The sequence below is a fragment of the Cucurbita pepo genome, chromosome 1 (genome assembly GCF_057944985.1).
Source record: "Cucurbita pepo subsp. pepo isolate OVF chromosome 1, ASM5794498v1, whole genome shotgun sequence".
In the NCBI taxonomy this organism is placed as follows: domain Eukaryota; kingdom Viridiplantae; phylum Streptophyta; class Magnoliopsida; order Cucurbitales; family Cucurbitaceae; genus Cucurbita; species Cucurbita pepo.
The window spans coordinates 16,940,816-16,959,904 of record NC_141798.1 but is presented as its reverse complement, the minus strand read 5'-3'; the positions used below and the strand labels follow the sequence as shown (position 1 = coordinate 16,959,904).

The 19,089-nt window shown below is 36.3% G+C and overlaps 3 protein-coding genes across 14 annotated transcripts; 2 read left to right on the top strand and 1 right to left on the bottom strand.

Annotated features, from left to right (window-relative positions):
• Positions 1-895: 895 nt before the first annotated feature.
• Positions 896-4,459, bottom strand: LOC111811595 (Tetratricopeptide repeat (TPR)-like superfamily protein). 2 transcript variants are annotated; one of them, XM_087117922.1, is made up of 2 exons: positions 2,775-4,459; positions 896-2,669 (listed from the first exon to the last, which is right to left on the bottom strand). In XM_087117922.1, exons 1-2 carry the CDS (start codon positions 4,174-4,176, stop codon positions 1,630-1,632), a joined length of 2,442 nt encoding a protein of 813 aa, XP_086974048.1. In that variant the 5' UTR covers positions 4,177-4,459; the 3' UTR covers positions 896-1,629. The 2 variants fall into 2 exon arrangements, with proteins under 2 accessions (XP_086974048.1, XP_023554296.2); XM_023698528.2 differs by having other exon boundaries at positions 896-4,293; positions 4,385-4,449.
• A 2,257-nt stretch (positions 4,460-6,716) lies between these two features.
• LOC111811612 (E3 ubiquitin-protein ligase RING1-like) lies at positions 6,717-12,567 on the top strand. 11 transcript variants are annotated; one of them, XR_015422807.1, is made up of 5 exons: positions 6,718-7,956; positions 9,570-9,615; positions 11,260-11,332; positions 11,687-11,758; positions 12,345-12,567. XR_015422807.1 is itself a non-coding variant. In XM_023698643.2 (2 exons), the coding sequence occupies exons 1-2, from the start codon at positions 6,981-6,983 to the stop codon at positions 7,772-7,774; spliced, it is 639 nt and encodes a 212-aa protein (XP_023554411.1). In that variant the 5' UTR covers positions 6,717-6,980; the 3' UTR covers positions 7,775-7,960. The 11 variants fall into 11 exon arrangements, 2 of the variants coding, with proteins under 2 accessions (XP_023554411.1, XP_086984101.1); XR_015422808.1 differs by lacking the exon at positions 11,260-11,332 and adding an exon at positions 10,902-10,947; XR_015422806.1 differs by having other exon boundaries at positions 10,902-11,332.
• Positions 12,568-17,272: 4,705 nt separating this feature from the next.
• Positions 17,273-19,035, top strand: LOC111783450 (transcription factor TCP21). The gene has a single exon (XM_023664414.2). The coding sequence runs from the start codon at positions 17,440-17,442 to the stop codon at positions 18,235-18,237; it is 798 nt and encodes a 265-aa protein (XP_023520182.1). The 5' UTR covers positions 17,273-17,439; the 3' UTR covers positions 18,238-19,035.
• The last annotated feature ends 54 nt before the right edge of the window (positions 19,036-19,089 follow it).

Genomic DNA, 19,089 nt, shown 5'->3' with positions numbered 1-19,089 from the left:
CGTGAACATACAATTATGCATGATATCCCTATACTTTCCACTTTAAATAAATCATAGACACAACCTCATTCATAACTCCCATATTACACTAGGTAACATGCACACATAAACTTTCATAAACCATATCATTCATGACATAACTTAGAAGTTGTATATTGTAAAATTCCTCATTTCATTGTCAAACATATTTGTGTCATAGTACAAACTTGACATCTCATAACATAATATAATTCATCAGTTATAATATGACATACATTTACATTCTACATTACTGAGCACATTTAGGCATATTATATAACAAATCATATCATATCAACGTAACATATCATAACATCAAACATAAGAATCATATCAACATATGACACGTGCAGCGGCCACTAGGCACGTGAAAGGGGTGGATTGTGAGATCTCACATTGATTGGGAGGAGAACGAAACATTCTTTAGAAAAGTGTGAAAACCTCTTCATAATATACGGGTTTTAAAACCTTTAGGGGAAGCTCAGGAGAAAAAGCCCAAACGGGACAATATTTACTAGCATTGTCACATGATCCTAACAAAAACATATATCATTTGACATGCATAGTGGATGAGAGACAAAAAAAAAGAACCATTAAATTCCTTTGCTAGATCTGAAAAGGAGAACTTAGGATTTGAAGCCAAAATAAAAGTATAGCGTTAAAAAACAGCGTTCAATTTCAAATAAAATAACAAACAAAACAAAATAAACTAGTGCATTATACACCAATTTTTCCTCAGCATTTTCCACTTGCATTGCTTCTCTATCCATTAGGCTACGCAATAAAAATATATGTGTATATAAGGAAAAACAAATATGTGTATATATGGGAAAATGATAATCAATGTTGAAGATTGTTGGAAGGGAGTCCCATCACGTTGGCTAATTAAGGGGATGATCATGAATTTATAAGTAAGGAATACATTTCCATTAATATGAGGTCTTTTAGGAAAACCAAAAGGAAATCATGAGAGCTTATTCTCAAAGTAGACAATATCATACCATTGTGGAAATTCGTGCTTAACATGATATCAAAGTCATGCCCTTAACTTAGCCATGTGGGCATGATGACACGTGCCTAGTGGTCCTAACTAAGCCTTTAGAGCCCAGCATCCTCGCTGGCACACCGCTAGCAGATATTGTTTTTTTTGGGCTTTCCTTTCCGTGCTTCCTCTCCATATTTTAAAACGCATCTGCTAGAGAGAGGTTTCCACACCCTTATAAAGAATGTTTCGTTTTTCTCTCCACACCCTTATGTTCATATTGCTATCTTCTGATTCTACAAATTTTATGAGTTATAAAGGATTGTGAAAACTTGCAGCTCTTCAGCCTAAATCACTAAATTATTTAGAAAGAAGCACACAACTTTGTTATCAAAAATAGAGAAAATAACCTTAGTTCTAAATGAATCCAACTATTTTAAGGATGACAGAACATGTGATGTCTACTATCAAATGAAGGTACCTGGAGTTCGGAAAATCGATACTCAGAGTCGAGATAGAAGTCTCAAACCAGCTGCTCGGTTTGCAAACATATCAACATTTCCCTTTGTTTTGCTACCAAAAGATCTATCTAATTTCCCTTTGATAAGGTAACAAAAAAGGCTTCAACTTCAGCTCTTGAGATCTGAAATGCTAATAGTCGGAATGCTGCCCTTTTCGATAAGAGATCTAACTCCCGAGCCAGTTCGTTCGTCTTCAGACAATTTAAATATTGCATCTCTTATAGTTACATAGTTTTTATCAGCTGGATCGGGAACTTTTCCTGTCTCAACCATCTTCTCTAGTATGTTAAGAGCCATAGGAAAGTTTTGTTTCGACACGAGAGCATTGATCAATGCAACAGAGACATAACTGTCTGGTTTCATTTCCTTTTCTTCCATCCTGTGGTAATAAACTAGAGCTTCATCGGGCCTTCCGCACTTACAAAGACCATGCACGATAGCCATGTAAGCTATCCTGTTCGGGAAGCACCCTTTTTGTTGCATTTCATTCCAAAGTATTTCGGCATCATCGGGCCTTCCAGAATTGCAGCATCCATCAATCAAAGTTGTGTAAGTGATGATGGTTGGTTCCCTGTTCTCTCCATTCATTCTGGAAAGACAACGGATGGCCTGATCAATATCTCCACTTTTGCACCATCCATCAATGAGAAGATTATAGGTGACAACCGTAGGAACAAGGCCTGCCACTATCATTTTGTTCAGAAAATCCTCAGCTTCGTTAACTCTCCCAGATTTACAGAGCCCGTTTATCAATACATTATAAGCAACCACGTCGGGTTGATAACCATGAGTACAAATGTCTTGGAACATCTCGAAAGCGCGATCCACTTCATGAATCTTGACTAGCCCATCCATGGCAGCAGAGTAGGCAACTATATCAGGTAGGAAGCCTTCACGAACCATATTTCCAAGAAAATTACAAGCTTCATTAACTCGCCCATTTTTGCACAGTTGTTTCACAAGAAGAGTAGAATGTTTTATCCATGGCTCGTGTCCGTGACCACGCATCTCCCTCAGTAATTCAGTAGCTCCCACAATATCCTCTCTTCTACACAGGCACCCAAATATTGAATTATGAGTAAAATGTGTAGGTTGAAGTCCTGATTGCTTCATGTCTCTTAGAATCTTATAGCTTTCCTCTAATTTGTCTGATTTGCACAGTGCATCAATCAAATTGTTATAAAGTAATTGGTTTCGTTTACAACCAAGTTGAATCATATCTTCAAACATGCTTAACGCTATATCCAACTTACCCATCTTTAGCAAGCCATCGATTACGATACCGAACGAAGCAGTATTAGGAACTACACTCTTAAAAGTTTGGTGGAGTTCACAAATGTGAATATCATCAGAATGAGACTCGCTTTCCACCGTAACCCCAAGCAAATAACAAGCTTTATCTAATGAGCCAACATTAACAAAACAAGTCAACACAGAATTGTAAAGCAAGATCATACCTTCATCATTCACATCTTTTGGTCTTTCCTCAAGTAACATGATCATAGCTCTTTCTTCAGAAGAAGATGCAATCAGCTTTGCGAGTATCTCGATGTCAGGCGTAATTCCTAGCAACTTCATCTTCCAAAACAAAGTCATTGCTTTCTCAAATGATCCCTTCTTACAAAGTCCTCCAATTAGCACATCATAGATTGAAATATCAGGAGGAAAACCCAGTTTCTTCATTTTCTCAAGCAACTTAATAGCCATATCTTCTCTGGATTCCTTCACAAAACCATGAATTAATGCATAGAATGTCTTTTCAGTCAACCAAGGATTTTGATCTCCTGTTCTTTCTATTAATTCCATTGCTCTATCTACCTCACCCCACTTGCTAAAAGCTAATACTAAGATAGAAAAGACATACCCATCAATCCACCCTCTCTCATGAATATCATTATACACATTTAAAGCTTTGTCAAACTTACCAGCATTGCAGTAAGCCTTCAAAACTGGTGTCAATGTGTACTTATCCACTTCGCACCCATAATATTTCATCTCCCTTAGCCTGTTCTCAATGGAATCAATAGCATTTGCTTTAGACAAAATCTCCAACAAACAGTTATAAGTATAACTATTTGGAACACAGAGACCCATAACTCTGACCTGATCAAACAAAAAGTTAGCTTCCTCAACCAACCCCACGCTTCCCAAACATCTTAAAAAGATTCCCAAAGCTCCAGGGGTCATCGAACAACGTGAGTTAAGAACATCCGTAGCAATGGCTCTCAGTGGGGCATTTTGTCGAGCATGTGATAGGATTGATGCAATGACATTGAAAGTATAGCAATTATGCCTGTAACCATGTTGTTTCGAAGCCCAAATGAAGAACATATGAGCAACCTTCCAATTCCTCAGGCCATTCAATACATTTTCAACAATCTGGGTGTTGAGCCTTGGAGCTAAGATTTTCAGCTCGGGATCATCAGGGGAAAATTTTCGTTGGCTAAAGAGGGAAATGAAGTTATTACTGATATGAGATTCGTCATGAGAAGGAAGAACATTGATCGCGTCTGAACAAATTGGTCTGTAAGATTGAGAAACAACAACAGGAGAGAGATTTTCACCGAAGATAACCGAAATAAAAGCAACAGAATTAGTGAAATTGACCGATTTCCAGAGGCTTTGATTGGCAAACGTGATTCTGGAAAGCGCCATAGGAACGGAAATTAGATATTCAAATTCCGTTTACACGAAGCTGAAGCTTGGATTCCAGAAATGTTTTGCGTTGTTCCATGTGGGCTCTTTCATTCTGAGAAGGATCCGCAGTAAAATCTGCGAAATTTGCGATGAAGTAACTCAGATGATCATGCAGATTATGAACTGAGAAACGATCTTTTAGCGACGCACAGATTGTTGGAACGACCTGGAATTTGCACTCCTGCGATATTCTTATTCTTCTTCCTCCCGGAGGTTTTTGGGCGCGATGGGCGTCCGGAATATCGATGGGATTATATTATAGGTCCAAAAATTAAAATTTAGAAAATTAAAAATGTTAAATTATAAAAAAAATACTTTTATTTAATTTTTGCCTAATTTATTTTCAATTTTAGTTTTATTTTTCTTAGACACGTGCACAGTTTTGGAATGACCCCTGTACAGCTCTCGAGCACTCCTCTGCCTCAACCAGCCGTTAGGGAAGGGGTGAGTATATATGTGATGTCCCACGTTGGTTGGAGAGGAGGAGAACAAACCACCATTTATAAGAGTGTGGAAATCTTCCCCTAGCAGACACATTTTAAAGCGTTGAGGGGAAGCGGGAAAGCCCAAATAGGACAATATCTGCTACCGGTGGGCCTCGGTCGTTACAATTTAGATATACCTAGTAAGCAACCTAATTATAGGCTTTCTTCCCATCCTTAACCTAATAAGTTACCACGAGCTTTTTTTAGGTCCCCAAGAAGTTGGCCTAGTTCAGGATTCTTGTAACTGTAACCATATAAGATGATGACCCATTTCCTGATATCATCTACTTATGTAGTCCCTCGTCCCCTCTCAAGGCGGGTTTATTCTACATATACTAGTGGTTCTTCTTGTTTTCTACTTATGTAGTCCCTCGATCCCTCTCAATGCGTGTTTATATTTAGTAGTAGTTCCTTGTGTTCTCTACTCATGTAGCCCCACGGCCCATCTCAAGGTGGGTTTATGGGCTTTGATTCATTTCTGCATACAATAGGAGTTCATCATGTTACCCACTCATATAGCCTCTCGTCCCATTTCAAGAAAAGTTTACAGGTCTTGACCCGTTTCTACACAGTGGTAATTCCTCACATTGCCTACTCATGTAGTCTCTCGTCTCCTCTCAAGGCGGGCTTACGGGCCTTGGCCAGTTTCTGCACATAATAGGAGTTCTCATCTTGATAACTACTCGTGTTGTCCCTTGTCTCTCTCTCAGACTGGTTTACAAAGTCGTGGAGTCAAGCTTGACTCATTTCAACACTCAATAGTAACTCAAGTGGTTTCAAAATTATGTTAAGCTTGCTTAATCGTATTTAGATGTAGTAGATGTTTACTAGGTTCTTAAGGACGTCTAAGTGGTTTAAATCTCATTTCTTGTTTCTAGAACATTCGGGGCTAGTTCATCAGGCTAGACCAATCTTTTGGTGCACACGAGTCAAAACCTCTAATCGCTCACGATCCTAGGGTGCAAGGTCTACGAGATACGTATTGACATGGGTCAACATGTAAACCCCACTACCTGTAGCACCATAATCTTAACAGAGCTCTCTCATGTATGCTTTGCTAGGGAGATATTCCTATCGATCACCTAAGCACATAATTCATAATTTAAACTTCACCTTAGTCGTATCTAGGAGCTAAGGAGATCTATTAGATTCCTAGGACGACTAGGTGGCTTAACGCGGACTTCTGGTTCCAGGCTGCTCTGTTCTAACTCCTGAAATCTTTCTTAGTTTGGTAGCACTAAGGCCTAAACCCTCTAATCGTCGCTCACGATCCTAAGGTGCTCAAGCTACTAGATGCGTTCTAACTTTTAGGTCATCGTCTAGCCAGCCTAATTCTAACGCCCTTACTCTGTGCAGATAAATACGCTTTATAAAAAGAATACACAGTCAAACACCTTGAATTAAAACATACAATATCATGCAAACATACAAACAACTAAGCTCAATGGGGAGATTACATCCATCAATCACCCAGAATACAGATCACAATAGTCCATCCTTCCTTCTAATACAGCAGAAAACATATACAACATTAATCACAAATTTCACTATAGGGGCATATTGGTAATTTGTTACATCATATACTCATCAATATTATCCAACTCGTATTCTAGCTTTGCATAATACATTCTCACAAATCTCAACCTAGGGGCATAACAGTAATTTTTTCATAATATTACATACAACATGTACTCATCCAAAAATGCCCTTCTGAAGTTCTAAACATGCATTTTCTCCAAAAATGCCCTTCTGAAGTTCTAAACATGCATTTTCTGACTACCTTAGGTAAAGAATGCCACGTTCTAGCTATCCCTATAAGTATTACTTGCCTAAAGTTCATGTGGTTACTTACTTGGTGAAACGTGCCTTCCTGAGCTAGCTTTTTGGCATGTTTGGAGTTCCAAAATTTCTGAAATTTCTCTGATAGTTGATCGAGTCGAAATAGGGCTTACATGCATTCCCACGCGCCCAAGGAGACGTCTATACACACGCGCCCAAGGTTACATACCGTTAATTCGAAGAGCGGGTTAGAAAGACAGTGAGGCCAAGGAATTAGGCCGTCCGTACACAAATCTCAATCTAAGAGCGATTTACCTGTAGAACAGATTCTTCCTCAGCCAATGGAGTCGTCGACGACGCCGACGACGACAACGACGACAACAAATCCGCCGTTCTTTGTCCATTGTTACAGCAATCTTCTTTTCGTCTCTTCGCATTCTCTAACATAAATCCTCCTTTCTTCTCTTTTTCTCTGCCAATCTCCTTCGGTTTACCTCAATGTCCTCCGCCGCCGTCGATAAGTCCTTCTTCTGCCACCAGTGTGATCGCGACGTTACTGTTGCTGTATCCAATTCCTTGGAGCCTTTGTGCCCGTTTTGCAATGAGGGATTTCTTGAAGAGTATGATACTTTCAGCTCGAATGCCAATCTTGATTCTAGGTCATTTTTCCTTCCCGATCCTTTTCGTGATTTTAATCCCCTTGCTTTCTCTTCTTCGACGGTCGTTGATCTTCAGAACCCTGGTTTATTCTCAAGAACTTTGAGTCCGGCTTCACAGCTTTGGAATAGGAATCAATCCGATTCGTCAGGTCAGCCGGAGCCCTTCGATCCCTTTGTTTTTCTTCAGAATCATTTACGGGGAATTTTCGACAGTGGTGCGGATGTTGTGTTTGAAATTCAGGGTCATCCTTCCCGCTCTGGCGTTTCAATGCCTCAAAATGTTGGCGATTACTTCATTGGACCTGGCCTCGAGCAGCTCATTCAATTGTTGGCCGAGAATGATCCGAACCGACACGGAACTCCGCCGGCCTCGAAATCGGCGATTGAGAAGCTTCAGAACGTGACTGTTACAGAGGATCTTTTGAATTCGGAAATGAACCAGTGTGCTGTTTGCTTAGATGGGTTTGAAAAAGGTATTGAGGTTAAGCAGATGCCCTGCAAGCATATATTTCACGATTATTGTCTTTTGCCTTGGCTTGAATTGCACAATTCATGCCCTGTCTGCCGATTTGAGTTGGCAACGGATGATTCTGATTACGAGAATCGAACTCGTGGTCGCCGGGTGCAGGCTAATGAATCTAACGGAGAAGAACCAGGGTCAGGAAACAGTGGAAGTAGTAGCGAGCGCGTTGAGAGGAGCTTTAGAGTACCGCTATGGTGGCCATTTGGGGGCCGGAACGATGGGAGCGGCTCTGGTGGTGGGAATGACAGTGAAGGAGAGGGTAGCCCGTAGGATAAATACTGAACATGTTCCGGTAACTTTCTCTCTTTGCTTTTAGTTTTGGCTTTTGCAGGCTTCTTGCTTTGCTGTTTCTTTCACAAGTCTTAGATTAATTGTTGCTGCTTGACTAATCTTGCTCTAACTCTCCATTGAAGAGCTTTCAAATATTGAATCTTTGTCCAAATTTAGTGGCTCTTAGATGCTGGACGTTCTTAAGTGGGATAATGTGTCCTTCAGTTCTAGAGTTGGCATTCATTATTTCACGTTAGCCTCCCCCATAGGCGGTTCTTGAGTGAAAGATAACGAAGGGCCTATCCGACAGTTGATTAATAGAACACACGGTTTCGTTACAGAAAACTTGTATGATAACTGTCTAGCCCCGAAAAAAGGAGAAAGAAAAAAGTTCATAGTATTTTTTCTTGTTCTGTTTTGAAGTAATTGCTCATATGGAACACTCTTTGTACAATAATATATTTGATATAGACTCAGAGTGAAAACAGTTAAAAAAATGCATATTAAATAAATTTGATGTTGTGCACTCGAAGAAATCCCAAGGTTGTTTTGCTCTCGAGCTGCACTGTTAAAGGTTATCTAATGCTTTTGCTTATTTGTACTGTGGAGAGAGCTTCAATTCGAGATGGAGATGATGAAATAAATAATCTATGGTGTTGGACTTATCAATTTGTAAAAAATGTAAACCAAGTATTATGCTTAGGATGATGCTACAAGCTATTACTAGTACCGTGTGATTAATAGGTATGTTTCTATGATGTATGAAAGGAATAAATGCTTGGAATACTGGATAGCCAACATGAAATTTTATTCATTAAACGATCTTCTGTGCGATGCAGAGTTTCTTGGTGGTATTTTATCCACAAAAAATTCTGTTGTAATTATAATCTTTTGATGATTATAGTAAATTATAATGCCATTCTGTTATAGCTGCTTTGGACGAGGGTTTTCTCTACACTCAGCCTCTAGGTTGTGCTCTTCCTCTATCTGAGATAGTTTCTTATGACAAAACAAAGATTACAAAAGATAGTAGTAGGGGAAATAAGACATCAACCCATCAGAATTTGAACAAGTCCACAAAAAAGAACTGAAGTATTGTGATTACAAAGACAGAGATAAGTAAGAGAACTGCTAATATCCCGAACTTCACTTGGAAGTCTTGACTTGCCCAAAGAAATTTTTGGGCCCTTCCTGATCATGCTTACCCATCTCTGTAACCACTTAAAGGAATGGCAATGCCAAATCTTTGAGGCCACCCTTTGGATTGCATCAAGAGTTTTGAGTCCTCTGCTTAGACTATTACATTTGCAACAAAAGAAAATATTGACTTTTGGCATTGAATTGCAATGAATCTTTCATTATCTACCTTTGACTTAAAAGTCATCAATGAATAGTGGATGAAGTTCTCCATCTTCTCTGTGTGTTTTGTTGTTATCATTTTTGGATTGATTCACCTGTTCAATCGTTTGGACTGGGGCCCTTTTCTGTTTTGTTAGGTGTTTTGTATGGCTTCTTTTCTGTGCTGTTGCTATTCTCAGGATCTTTTGTTTTCTTTGATCTTTCCTCAACGGAAGCTTTGACTTTTTTGTTAAAGAAAGTTAATTTGTTCAAATGCTTCATTTATCTCTTCTATAGTGCCAGGCTCGTATCACCTCTGCAAATAAGACATCTCACTCATGAGGTATGGCTTTTCCGCTTTAATATGAAGAAAACATCTCCTCTACATCTTTAGAAACAGCACGTTGCATTAAAATACAACTGTATTTTCATAGATTCCTCTTGTGTCCAACTCAAGCTCTTTTAAAACATTGTACTTTTGCTTTGACCCAAGAAGAGTGTGTGGCAATAGATATAGTTTGGTCCTTCTTCTCGTTGGCTGAAAGGAAAAACGGCTCGAGATATTAGAAAGTTGCCTCTGACTGAGTCGTAGTAAGCCCAAGCTTTAGATCGATTTTTTATTCTTATTTTGCCTAGTTAGTCTTCTTATTCTGATGAAGATGAATGAGCTATTAATTTGATTGAACTTGAATGAACATCATAGTTCCCTTGTTGTTGAGTTGATTCAAAAGCATTTGTGCAAGTGGCTTACGCTTCAAAAGTCAAAATGAAATATTAGTTTTTTCGCTCTCCTTTTGAGAAAGCTTGTGCCTTTACTAATGCTAAATTGTTCGAGTTTGTAACGTACCTGTCTAAGTTTTTCTTTCGAAGTTTCTGGTATGTATGTGGCTTTGCAAAGATAAAAAGGAGCCCTCGCACAGTCAATGTCTTGTGTTCCTGACAACAGTCTTGGCAACATTTTATAGGGGGTATAATTAGGTTGGTTCGGTTAAATTCGGGTGGAGACCGAGTGAATAACGTGTAACAGAAAGAGGATGTGCAGGGAGAGGAATGAATTGTGAATGTAATTGGGGAATGTTGTGAGTGGAGACTATGTGATTAGGACGTGGGCTTTAGTGAATACATGAGGAGTAATATATGGACATAGCTCTAGCATAGTGTGGTATCTTCCTGGTTAGAAAGGCTTGGCCTTTTAGTAGAGATGGGTGCTCTCAAATTCTCCCTTGGACTTGCATCTCTCTGCTACCTATAAGAACTGCTTTCTATTAGATTTTTAGACATTGGCTTAGCACCAACCAAACCGAACCGAACCAACGACTTTAAACTTACTGAACTGAATTGGTGCGGTCGGCTTTTTGGGGTTTTGGGTCTCTATTTATCTTAATTTTTAAATTTTGAGTTGCACCCAAGCATTTTGGATTACATAATAAAACTACTAAATTGACCAAGATCTGAGAAGCATAGACGAGAAGATATTGATGATAAGACACAGACAGGGTGACATTTTATTTCCTAAAAATTTAGATAATATTTGTTATTAACTATGATGTGGACATTTAGTATACATGATAAAAAGAGATTGGTATTTGTTAAATCTTTCTAAACTCCAATGCTTGTTCTGTGACTCAGAATTTGAAGACAATCCAAAATTGAATAATTTTCTTCGTAGTTTGAAGTAAGTTCAAAATAATTCATGCCGAGACGATATAATTAGAGTTGTGTGTACATGAAAAATTGGGAGTTGTGGAGCTGGTGATAGCTGGTGATGGGATTAATTTGTATGTGTGTAGGCGTGCGTGTTTTCGCTTGAAATGCTCAGTCATTTCCTTTTCTTATATGTCGATCTTGCATATGAAACACGTACGTTATGATATGAATTTTCTTTTGTTTCTCCATCACTAGTCTATTGGGGAGTATGGTAGAACAGGGTATTTGGACATGGGTTGTATATTATAAGGTTTTTGACTGATGGGTTAGGTTTATGCAGGTTGAGGTTACTGAATTGCTGTCTATTTTTGGTAGATAGGCTTCTTACTTGTTCTTTCGTTCAACATGTGGAGGTAGAAATTTGAACCTTTAAGCTTTTGGTCGAGCATGTTTTAACTCGATAGAGTTATGTTTAAGTTACCCATAAAAGGTATATATCTAAGTTGCATAAATATGAGTTCATGAGATGTATCTTTTATAATGTTATATCCTGATCTTTTGAATTCCAAATTCTTTGTCCACTGTATAAACCAAACATAATGTTCAAATTCGACATCAATCGTAACACAAGCGTCCCATATGGTGATTATCAACATAATCTATAGTTTTGTGTTAAGAGTTGATTATGTGGAGATTATGACATTAATGATATGAACATCCATGATTCTGGCAATTCCTGACCATTGTGTTTAATCTCTTGTTTTCAGGCAAAGAGGCTTTATTTTGAGGTTGTCTAACACGTTTAGAAGGAATTTCAGCTCCAACAAACACAAAAACAAGTCAGTGGCTTTTAGTTGTCTCTTTCTTTTTCCTTTTTTTTTGAAAATTTTGTTTCATACTGCCGACAGCATTATGTATAGATGTGTTTAGTTTCTATACAAATTACAAATATGTTTCTCAAATCTCTCTGTTTAAGATGGAGAGTGAATGTGGATAACTATCGGGTTCATATAGCGTTTTCGTCCTTGTAGTTTGAGTATTGAACTATAAGGCTCGTTTAATAATCGTTTTGACTTTTAGTTACTACTTTCACTTACGAGTTCTTTTCTTGAATTACCTGCTTTTTACGTATGTTTTGAAAAAACCAAACTAGATTTTCAAAGCTTCAAAAAGACAATTTCGAGAATTGTTCTATTATCATTCTAAAGGTCGATAGTCTGATCTCTCACTTAGTTTTTGGTAAAAATATGTGATAGTTCATCATTGCAAAAAAAATTCTTGCTAAGGAGTCTCAAATTTAGTATAATCTTGAAATTCTTTGACTTAGAATTCTCGAAAGACCCAAAGATTATGTCTGTTTGAGAGTTTTTTTTTCTTAAAAGTATCCGTCCTTGTACTTTCATAATAAAAGTTTCTTTCTTTCAGGTGTTTATCTCTTCTCGTTTGTCATTATTTCTTCTACATGGGAAGGACTATCGACACAAAAGGATGTCTTTGCCTTCATTGCACGTTCTCGATAAAGTTAAGATCTCATTGCATAACTTTTTTAGTAATCTAGTGGGCCTTATATCATATAATTGCTTCGACTCACTTATATCTAAAGAAATATTGTTTAGCATCCAAATTAAGCGATTATTGTTTGCTCATATGTCTGGAAATTAAATTTTCTAAATTTGTATTTTATAGTAAATGATGATATACTATAATCTAAATTAAAAAATAATGGATCAATTATTATTTTTTATGATATATAAAAGAAAGTAGAGATATATAATTATTACCGTATTATCTAGTAAATAATTATGTTCATTAAAGTCCAAAAATAAAAAATAAAAAAGTTAGATTGCGACCTTCATATTATCTCAATCTTTTTCATTAATTTATACAAAAAAATTCAATATATTATTTTAAATTGTATTTTTTCACGTTTTTTTTATTTGTTTTATTGATATATTCTCATTTTTTAGTTCTATGAGATAAGATAATAGATCCTCGATAATTATAATATCTTTAGATACTTTATTCTATAATATTCTTTTTGAAAAAAAAAATATTTATCTATTTATTTTATTTATTAAAAAAAATGAAGCATATCTTATACTTATTTTCTTGGTATAACTTTTTTACTTTTATGCAAAAAGTCAAATTATTTATTTATTATTTATTGTTTTTAATGTTTTTAAGGTAGAATGTTAAGGCCACAGGTAAAGAATATTATTTAAATGGTTGAATTAAGACATGTGGTGTTTAGTCAAACAAGTTTGATTACCGATTCAAAAGTTGTGATAAGCTTACCGAGTCAAGAATTTAATAAAGTTTTTAATGTATGAAGTGACAATATTGTAGGATGACATCTATTACAAAATTAAAGGGAATGAGACTAGGTTTTGGAGACTAGAAGTAGACTCGCTAAAAATTATTTAGATCATGGAAGTTAAAGATACCGTGTAGTGATAGGTAAGAACGTGGAAGTTAAGGATACCGTGTAGTGATAGGTGAGAACATGGAAGTTAAGGAAACCGTGTAGTGATAGGTGAGATCCAACACAGTAAACTTAGTTTACCAATTAACGAGAAGAATAGATGCACCCCATGTTGTACGACATCGAGAGGTTCCTAAGCTAGACATGGTCGAGAAGAGATGAGCCTCATGATTTGGTAATAGTTAACATAACGATCTCACCAGTGACGTGTAATGCTTACAAATTTAGATATTTTAAAGATTTATATTTAAAATAGTTGGATGAATTCATATATATATATATATATATATATATATATATATATATATATATATATATATAATATCCCACAAATATAATTTTAAAAAAAAAAGTAATGTTTTTCCTTTTGGTCCACAATTTTAAGTTTTTCATAAATGAGAATTATATGGAAAAGGGCATTTCAGTCATTGGGACCCTTAGCAAATGGAAGAAGATAAGCCAAGTGGGCCTGCTTGGGCCCATTTGCATTTACAGCTCTTTTTCTCTCTCAACAAATTAAAAAAATAAATAAAAATGCCAAATTTATTACTCTTTTTTGCAATAATGGTCCAATTTTAATTTTAAACCTAATCTGAAAATAATTGATGGACTGAATTACCCCTCATCCAAAATAATTGTCCTTTTGTTTTTTCTACTTTTTGGGCTAAAATATGACATTTTTGTCATCATTATTATTAGTCAAAACCCGAGCTTTATGTTTGAAACAACCATCCCTTTCATTACCTGCTCGTTCCTTATAAAGATGTGGAAACCACTTACTAATAGACACGTTTTCAAAACTTTGAAGGAAATCAAAAAATATTTTTACGTGGACTGTTGGAATGACTCATGTTGGTCAGTGAAGATACTCGTCACTCTTAGAAGCAATGAATATATAACGTAACCATGTTGGAGAATGCTGAGGTCATCAGATACCAAATTCAAATTTTGAATCCCGGTTTGAATCGAGAATATAGGTCGTTACAATTATGCTTCAAACAAAACCTAATTAAAAAAAAAATAACGTTCTTACCTTTTTAATTCCTAAACATAATCACTTTTAAGTATGATTAATTAAGTAAATGAAAAATGATAATTGTGTGAGACAATGATTAATTCCGACCATATAAGTAATCAATGGCTATGATTAAATCAAATCTTTATTGTTATAGTTATCATATATGGACCAATCATGTCTTTCATATTTTAATCCGAAAAATAAATAGGTTTAATCATTTAATTTAATTTAATTTAATTTAATTTCCCACTAATGTATAATTTTAATTTTATTAAAAAATAGTACAAATGATTAAAGGAAATTGAAGATATTAAAGGGAATAATAAAATATAATTGGTAATGATTCGACATGAAATAATATTATATTACAAACTTTATTAAATTATTTCATTAAAAAGGGAACCATTGTAATGATTGTTAATCATTTGATAATCAATTTCCAAAACCACTTTTAGCTGATTCCTAAATGCTTCATCACTGCTCCCACTTTCTTGGATTTTGTTCTCATAATAATTCACAATAATTTTATTCATTAAAATATTATTAGTTTTCATAATAACTCGCTATCTTCCCGTTTTCTAGAACCATCTTCTCAAACTGGGGTCACAAGCTTGACCATACTTTGTCGAGAATCCAAATTGGCTTGACTCACTTGGTGTTAGGAGTGAGTATCTCACAATCACACGGTTTGTAGCCATAAAAAGTGTGATTGTTACAAGTGGTCGAGTAAATTAGGTTAACGAAACCAGAAAAAAAGAATGTTGTAATTGATTAAGGTTTAATGCACGGAAAAAGGAACATTGGAAGAGCTTTCCTTGATCGAACATCCAAAACTTCAGTTATTTTAACTATATCAAGTGGTCGAGACTCTACCGTTTATGATACCTGTTCATCGAACTTACTTCATTAATAGGTTAACGATTCGAGTTTGATCGTTATGGACTAGTATCGTAATCTAGTCCTAGGTATACTTGATTTTAATAGCACGTATGGTAACAACGAACATGATCTTTAAATTATATTTTTTTAAAACACCAAATTACTCGTTAAATTCTCAAAATTTTTAAACCAATTTATTATTTATGAGTATGAATATTTTAAAAATTGATAATGAAATTATTGGGATTTTTTTTTAAAAGTAAACTTATATTATAGAATTTAATTTCTTGCAATAATGAAATTTAAAGCTTTTTTATTTGAATTTTTTTTTTTTAAATGAAACTAAATTATTTTGTATAAGGGCAGGTGGCCCAATAATTTGGGCTCTCATTTACTCTTCCATGGACTTCCCATGTGTAACCCTCCCATTAGGGTTTTGACCATTTTCTTATTTACCTAAATTGACCTTATTTATTTTCGACATTTGTGTGAGATCCCACATCGGTTAGAGAGGAGAACGAAACATTCCTTATAAAGGTGTCGACAGCTCTCCTTAATAGACACGTTCTAAAACCGTGAGGCAATACGTAATGATCCAAAGCGGACAATATTTGCTAGTGTGAGTTTGGGGTCCTTACAAATGGTATCAAAGACAGACACTGAGTGGTGTGTCAGCGAGGAGACTGAGCCACCAATGAGGGTGGATTGTGAGATCCCACGTCGTTTGGAGAGGGGAATGAAGCATTCCTTATAAGGGTGTAGACAGCTCTCCTTAGTAGACACAGACACTGAGTGGTGTGTCAGCAAGGACGCCAAGCCACCAATGAGGGTGGTTTGTGAGATCCCACATCGGTTGGAAGAGGGGAATAAAACCATGAGGTCGGCGATACGTGACAGACGAAAACGAACAATATCTGCTAGCAGTGAATTTGTTGCGGATAGAATTACCATAATAATAATAATTAATGAAAAATGTTGACCATTCGTCTATTACCTTTTAGATTTATTTTATTATTTTTCAATATTATTTTAAGGTTACTCTTTTTATTTTATTAAGACCAAAAGCTTTTAAAAATATTTTCTCTTAATTTTTCTAAACATTTTTTAAAATTATTATTATGATGAGATTGATCATAATAATGGTGCCAAATAGTCTATTTTTTAATTAAAAATTTGTTTTATCGTTCTATTTTTTTGTTCCAATTTTACCCTTCTATTACACTTTTTATTTTTGTATATTTTTTTATTTACACGTGAATGGTATAATTAATTTAAATTATTTATTTTAAATAATGGATAATTTTATTGATTGAATAAAAATTATATAATTATAAGCCTCCAATAAATTAATAATTTATTAACTTATTGATATTTCTCCAAATGGAAGCATGGAACCGAATATTCAATTGTAGGTTCGGTTCTCGTATTCACGAGTCACTTTTTGCAAGTGATATGTCAAATGTGAGGATTTCACTAAAATTTATCCACCGTCGTTCGTTTGTGTTGGTCACAGTTCATCATCAAATTCGGTTGGTTATTTTTTTTACAAAATATATATATATATATAGTTTAAAATTAAAAATTATAATTATTAATCAAAACAAATATATGTCATAATTACCCGAGTTGTATTTTTCTCTAATTTTTATATATTTAAAAAAAATGGGAGAAATCATTTAAATGATTTGATTGTAAATAAAAAAAAATAATAATAATATTTTTATTCGATAAAACAATGAATTATTATTATTAAATTTTTGAACAAAATTAATTGTAACATAATATAAGATGAAAAGTAAATAAAGAAGCGCGTGAAACACAAACGCCCACCATCAAAGCAAGCAAGCCAGAGAAGCAGAAAATGAGAGATATGAAAGTGAGAGATGTGGGGCCCACCCAATGAGAGAGAAAAGAAAAATTAAATTAAAAAAAAAAAATAATAATAATAAAATAATAAAGAAAAGTGGAGGCAGCACCCATGTGCCTCCTCCTGTCTCCACCAGCTGCTGCTTCTCAATGATTAGAGCCCTCTGTTCCCAAACACTCCCTTCTTCTTCAAACGCCCAAATTCAGCAAAAACTATCTTCAAATCCTTCAAATCCGCCATTATCAGACCTTCAATTTCTTCAATTTCTTCAGCCATGTCTGGTTCTGATGGCGTCGTCACCCACAACAATGGCGCCATAATTCCCCACTCTCAACAGAGCACTCAGACCACCACCAACAATGGCGCTCTGCCTCTCAAAAAACCCCCTGCTAAGGACCGCCACAGCAAGGTCGATGGCCGTGGCCGTCGTATTCGTATGCCCATCATTTGTGCTGCTCGTGTCTTTCAACTCACCCGCGAGTTGGGTCACAAATCCGACGGTCAGACCATTGAGTGGCTCCTCCGTCAAGCAGAGCCTTCCATTATTGCCGCTACCGGCACCGGCACTACTCCGGCTAGCTTCTCCACCATCTGCGCCTCCCTCCGTGGCACTCCTGCCGCTCTTTCCTCTTCAGCTTCTCTCGACCATAAACCCCTTTTGCCTCCTGCCCCTTTCATTCTCGGTAAGCGCGTTAGACCTGACGACGATGCAGGTCATAAAGACAACGACGGCAACGGTGGCGGCGGTGGCGGTAATGGTGGTGGGGGTGCCATTTCTGTCGGCCCTTCTGTTGGTTCTATTATGGGTTCAGCTGCTGCGGGTGGATACTGGGCGTTTCCAGCTAGGCCGGATTTCGGACAGGTATGGAGCTTCGCCGCTGCTGCAGCTCCGGAGATGGTGATTCAACCGACGGCGATTTCTCATCAGGCGTCGTTATTCGCTCAGCAGCAATCAATTGGAGAAGCCTCGGCGGCGAAAGTGGGAAATTACCTTCCAGGTCATCTGAATTTGCTTGCTTCTTTATCAGGTGGACAGGGAAGTTCCGGGCGGAGAGACAACGACCACCGTTGATTTAATAATCCCGCCGTCGTTCACGGCGGCACTGTAACAATTCTCTCTCTCGTGGGTGTTCGTGTTCATAGAATTATATAAACTTCCCTTACCCTCTTCCTTGAATTTCTCTATCGTTTTCATTTCCCCTTCTGGTGTGGAGCTTAGAATTTTAGGGTTTTAGGGTATTGAATTCTTAGCTTAAAATGAGTTAATCTCTAGGGTTTTCTTCTTTCTTAAGATTGATTAGGGTTTTTCAGCTTAGAATCTTGAGGTTTTTCATTGCCAGAGGAACAAAAAAAAAAAAAAAAAAAACAAAACAAAAAGAAAACACAAAAAAAAGTGTGGTTGTTTTTCACAGATTTTGCTATATTACCCATAATTAGCAAGAACTGTGTTAATTTGGGTGTTTATTGATTCAAACCCAGTAAAGCTTTTTCTCCATTTCAATGGAAATCCATGGTTTGTGTATGATCCGCCATTGATGGGTTTGTTCAAGCTTTTCTTCCTCTCTGCAACTCCTCTGTTTTTCTGTAACTCCTCTGTTTTTCTGCACTCTGTAATTTTCTTAGTTCTTGGAAGATTCCACGCCATTTTCTCGGAAAAGAAAAGGGAATTTTCTGGGTGGGAAAATTTTTGGGGATAATTTCAGCTTTGAATCTCATGGATTCATTGGATTCTGAAACAGCCAATGAGTTGTATTCTTTTTTACACTCAAGTTTGTGCTCTGTTTTTTTTTTATTCTTATTCAATGCCATTCATTTGTATGCTCGTACACTCTGAGCTGCTTTCAATGCCATTTACTGTATGCTTCCCTTCTCCCCTTTCTCTTCTCAAATTATTCCAGGCTCGAACTAAGAACGCTATTTGTCG